The sequence below is a fragment of the Cyprinodon variegatus genome, unplaced genomic scaffold (genome assembly GCF_000732505.1).
Source record: "Cyprinodon variegatus isolate N-32 unplaced genomic scaffold, C_variegatus-1.0 Scaffold269, whole genome shotgun sequence".
Lineage (NCBI taxonomy): Eukaryota > Metazoa > Chordata > Actinopteri > Cyprinodontiformes > Cyprinodontidae > Cyprinodon > Cyprinodon variegatus.
The window spans coordinates 649578-652298 of record NW_015150722.1 but is presented as its reverse complement, the minus strand read 5'-3'; the positions used below and the strand labels follow the sequence as shown (position 1 = coordinate 652298).

The following is a 2721-nucleotide window of genomic DNA, read 5'->3' as shown; positions in this document are numbered from 1 at the left end:
CTCATGCAAAGAAGACCACCTCATGCAAAGAGAGAGACTACCTCATGCAAAGAAGACCACCTCATGCAAAGAGAGAGACTACCTCATGCAAAGAAGGAGACCACCTCATGCAAAGAGAGAGACTACCTCATGTAAAGAAGACCACCTCATGCAAAGAGAGACTATCTCATGCAAAGAAGACCACCTCATGCAAAGAGAGAGACTACCTCATGCAAAGAAGGAGACCACCTCATGCAAAGAGGAAAACTACCTCATGCAAAGAAGACCACCTCATGCAAAGAGAGAGACTACCTCATGCAAAGAGAGAGACTACCTCATGCAAAGGATGAGAGACCAAAAATAATGAATTAATTTTAAAAACAGTCTTTTTTTAATCAAATCATTAGTTTTTAATCTTTAATTAAAGATACGTACACTTATACTTTTTTCTCATCTAACAAACAGGGATATATAGACTTTATTTTTAAAATAAGTTATCTTTAATGTTTTTTGTCACAATAACATTGAAAATGTGCAAGAAATAGTTTGGGTTTCCTTTCTTTTTCCAAGTGTTTATTTAATGAGTTATATCAATCTACTGAAAGTTTCTTCTTTTAAATGAATCATGTACTAAAATAATCAGTAGCAACCAACCAATGAGAACACTGGAATCTCTCACTCTGGAATTTATTTGTAACAGAAGCCAGCAGTAGTTTTCCTCCATGTTTATATGGCCATCTTTTATTCACTAACATACAAACATTTGCTTTTGTTTGTGAAGATCCATTAAAAAGATTAATTATTTTCAGAGATTTTTGGTCACGACTACTCCAACACTGCCCAGCTCTAACCATTAGAGGGCAGCAGAGGAATAATAACCAGATTCTCTGCTTTAGCTTCCAACAGCTGTGGGACCAAATAATGTGTACTCAGTGACCTCTGCAGAGAAGCAACATCAAATTTTGGGAGGCTTGGGTTCAAAGCAAACAGCCATCAAGTGTGCAGCAAAAAATAGAGAGGTTCTAATGACTTCTCAGCCCATTTTTAGCCCAAAGAAACACACAAAGTGGTGAATAAAAAGTAGTCTGGTGATGTCATACTTATCAAAATGCTACTGAGGAGTGTGTATGCAAATTACGCCTGTATAAAAAAGTGCTAACAGAGCACAATGTTAAGTTGGAGGTGCTGTGTGTGCAATGCATAAGTACCCCCCCCCCAAACTTAAGATGCAAGAATGGTCTGATGTAACACCCTGGTTACAGCCAGAGGGTCCTCTGAACGAGAACCACTGCACTGCATGGCTGTTTCTAACAGTTTCTATCTCACTCTTTTTAAAAATAAATTCATCAATAATATCTCATCAAGTTCTGTAGACTGTTGCCTTGGAGAACCCATATCTATACCCTTGGAAATCCTCGTTCATTACATGATGGGGGAGCTCACCTGTGCTGGACACTCCTACCACGTTACTGGGCTCGCTGACCGTGTCATCCATGACAGCCATGATGCGAAACTCATACCAAGCTTCCTGGGAGGACAGGAACAGGGGAATCATTGGTGCATTAATATAGACAGCACAGATCAGATGAAAGGCTTCAAAGCTAAAAATACACCTTCTCTTTACCATAGCAGCCACATCCATCCGTTTACCATCCAGAGAAACTAATCGAATGTGTTTTCATCCTTTGTTTAATACAAAACAAAACTAGCCAGCAAACATATAAAACATATTAGAATGTAAATCTAATATGTTTTATATCTAATAAATCTAATAATCTGCTGTAATATTATAAAGTTCATTGGATTAAAAGTAACCGTTCCTTTAAACTGAGGGATAGTCTGCCTTAGACCGCACTGCCTGACTGCAGATGTTTAAGGTTTATATGCAGGAGAATTAAAAGCCTGCCGATGAAATGTTCAGAGCTTTGCATCCAACATTTATTTATACCTGCTTAATTTGTGTCGTCATGGAGAGGATGCTTCCTATCTGCAGCAGTAATTGGGTGGGAGAGCACCCTGTTCAGCTCACCAGTCCATCACAGACAGAAACAACCACCTACACACAGCCCTGTTTCTATAAATCACCCTGCAGGGTGTGGGACCCATTCTAGGACCTTCTGGGCTCCCCTCACTATCATTGGCAGGACCTAGTTGTGAGCCACACTGCAACTAAAATACTATGTTGGGATGCAGTCAGTTCTGTGAATCAGATACAAGAAACTTTATCCTTAAAAATGACATGGAATAAGAAAATAAATGCTTCCTAAGATAAAAATATTAATTTATGCTATTACACAATAGAAGTATTTAGGATTAGAAATAAAATACAGAGCAAATGAAAGCTGAAGTCATCATTTCTGGGCCAAAGGAAAGTTAGCGCCCAGCTTTAGGGCGCTAAAGATGGGCGCTCAGACCTGACCTGTCAGAGACTCATCAAGACAGAAACAAAGTGGGCCTTCTATCACCTGAGGAACATCTGCATGATTAAATGACTAATGTAAAAAACAACTTTATGCTTCATTCATCTATAGTAGAATTGATCCCCGCAGCGGCGTCTCCACAGGTCTGCCTAGAAAGTCAGTGTATTCTCATTATCAGTTTAACACACTTTAAATCCTTTCTGCACATTCTTTTCAAACTAAACTTTGCTTTGAACTGTTGTGTGCTTGGAAAAATATAAATTGTAATGTTAAAAATCTAAAAAAAACTTGACAGGTTAAAAACTTAAGATAAATCACAAGA

At 38.4% G+C, this 2721-nt stretch overlaps 1 protein-coding gene across 1 annotated transcript in view; it reads right to left on the bottom strand.

Moving 5' to 3' along the window:
* LOC107089870 (protein turtle homolog B-like) overlaps positions 1 to 2721 on the bottom strand; it is a 184100-nt gene that overhangs the window by 40183 nt on the left and 141196 nt on the right. Inside the window, exon 13 of the mRNA XM_015382890.1 lies at positions 1423 to 1507. Coding sequence (XP_015238376.1) covers positions 1423 to 1507 — 85 coding nt within the window. The remainder of the gene's footprint in view (positions 1 to 1422; positions 1508 to 2721) is intronic.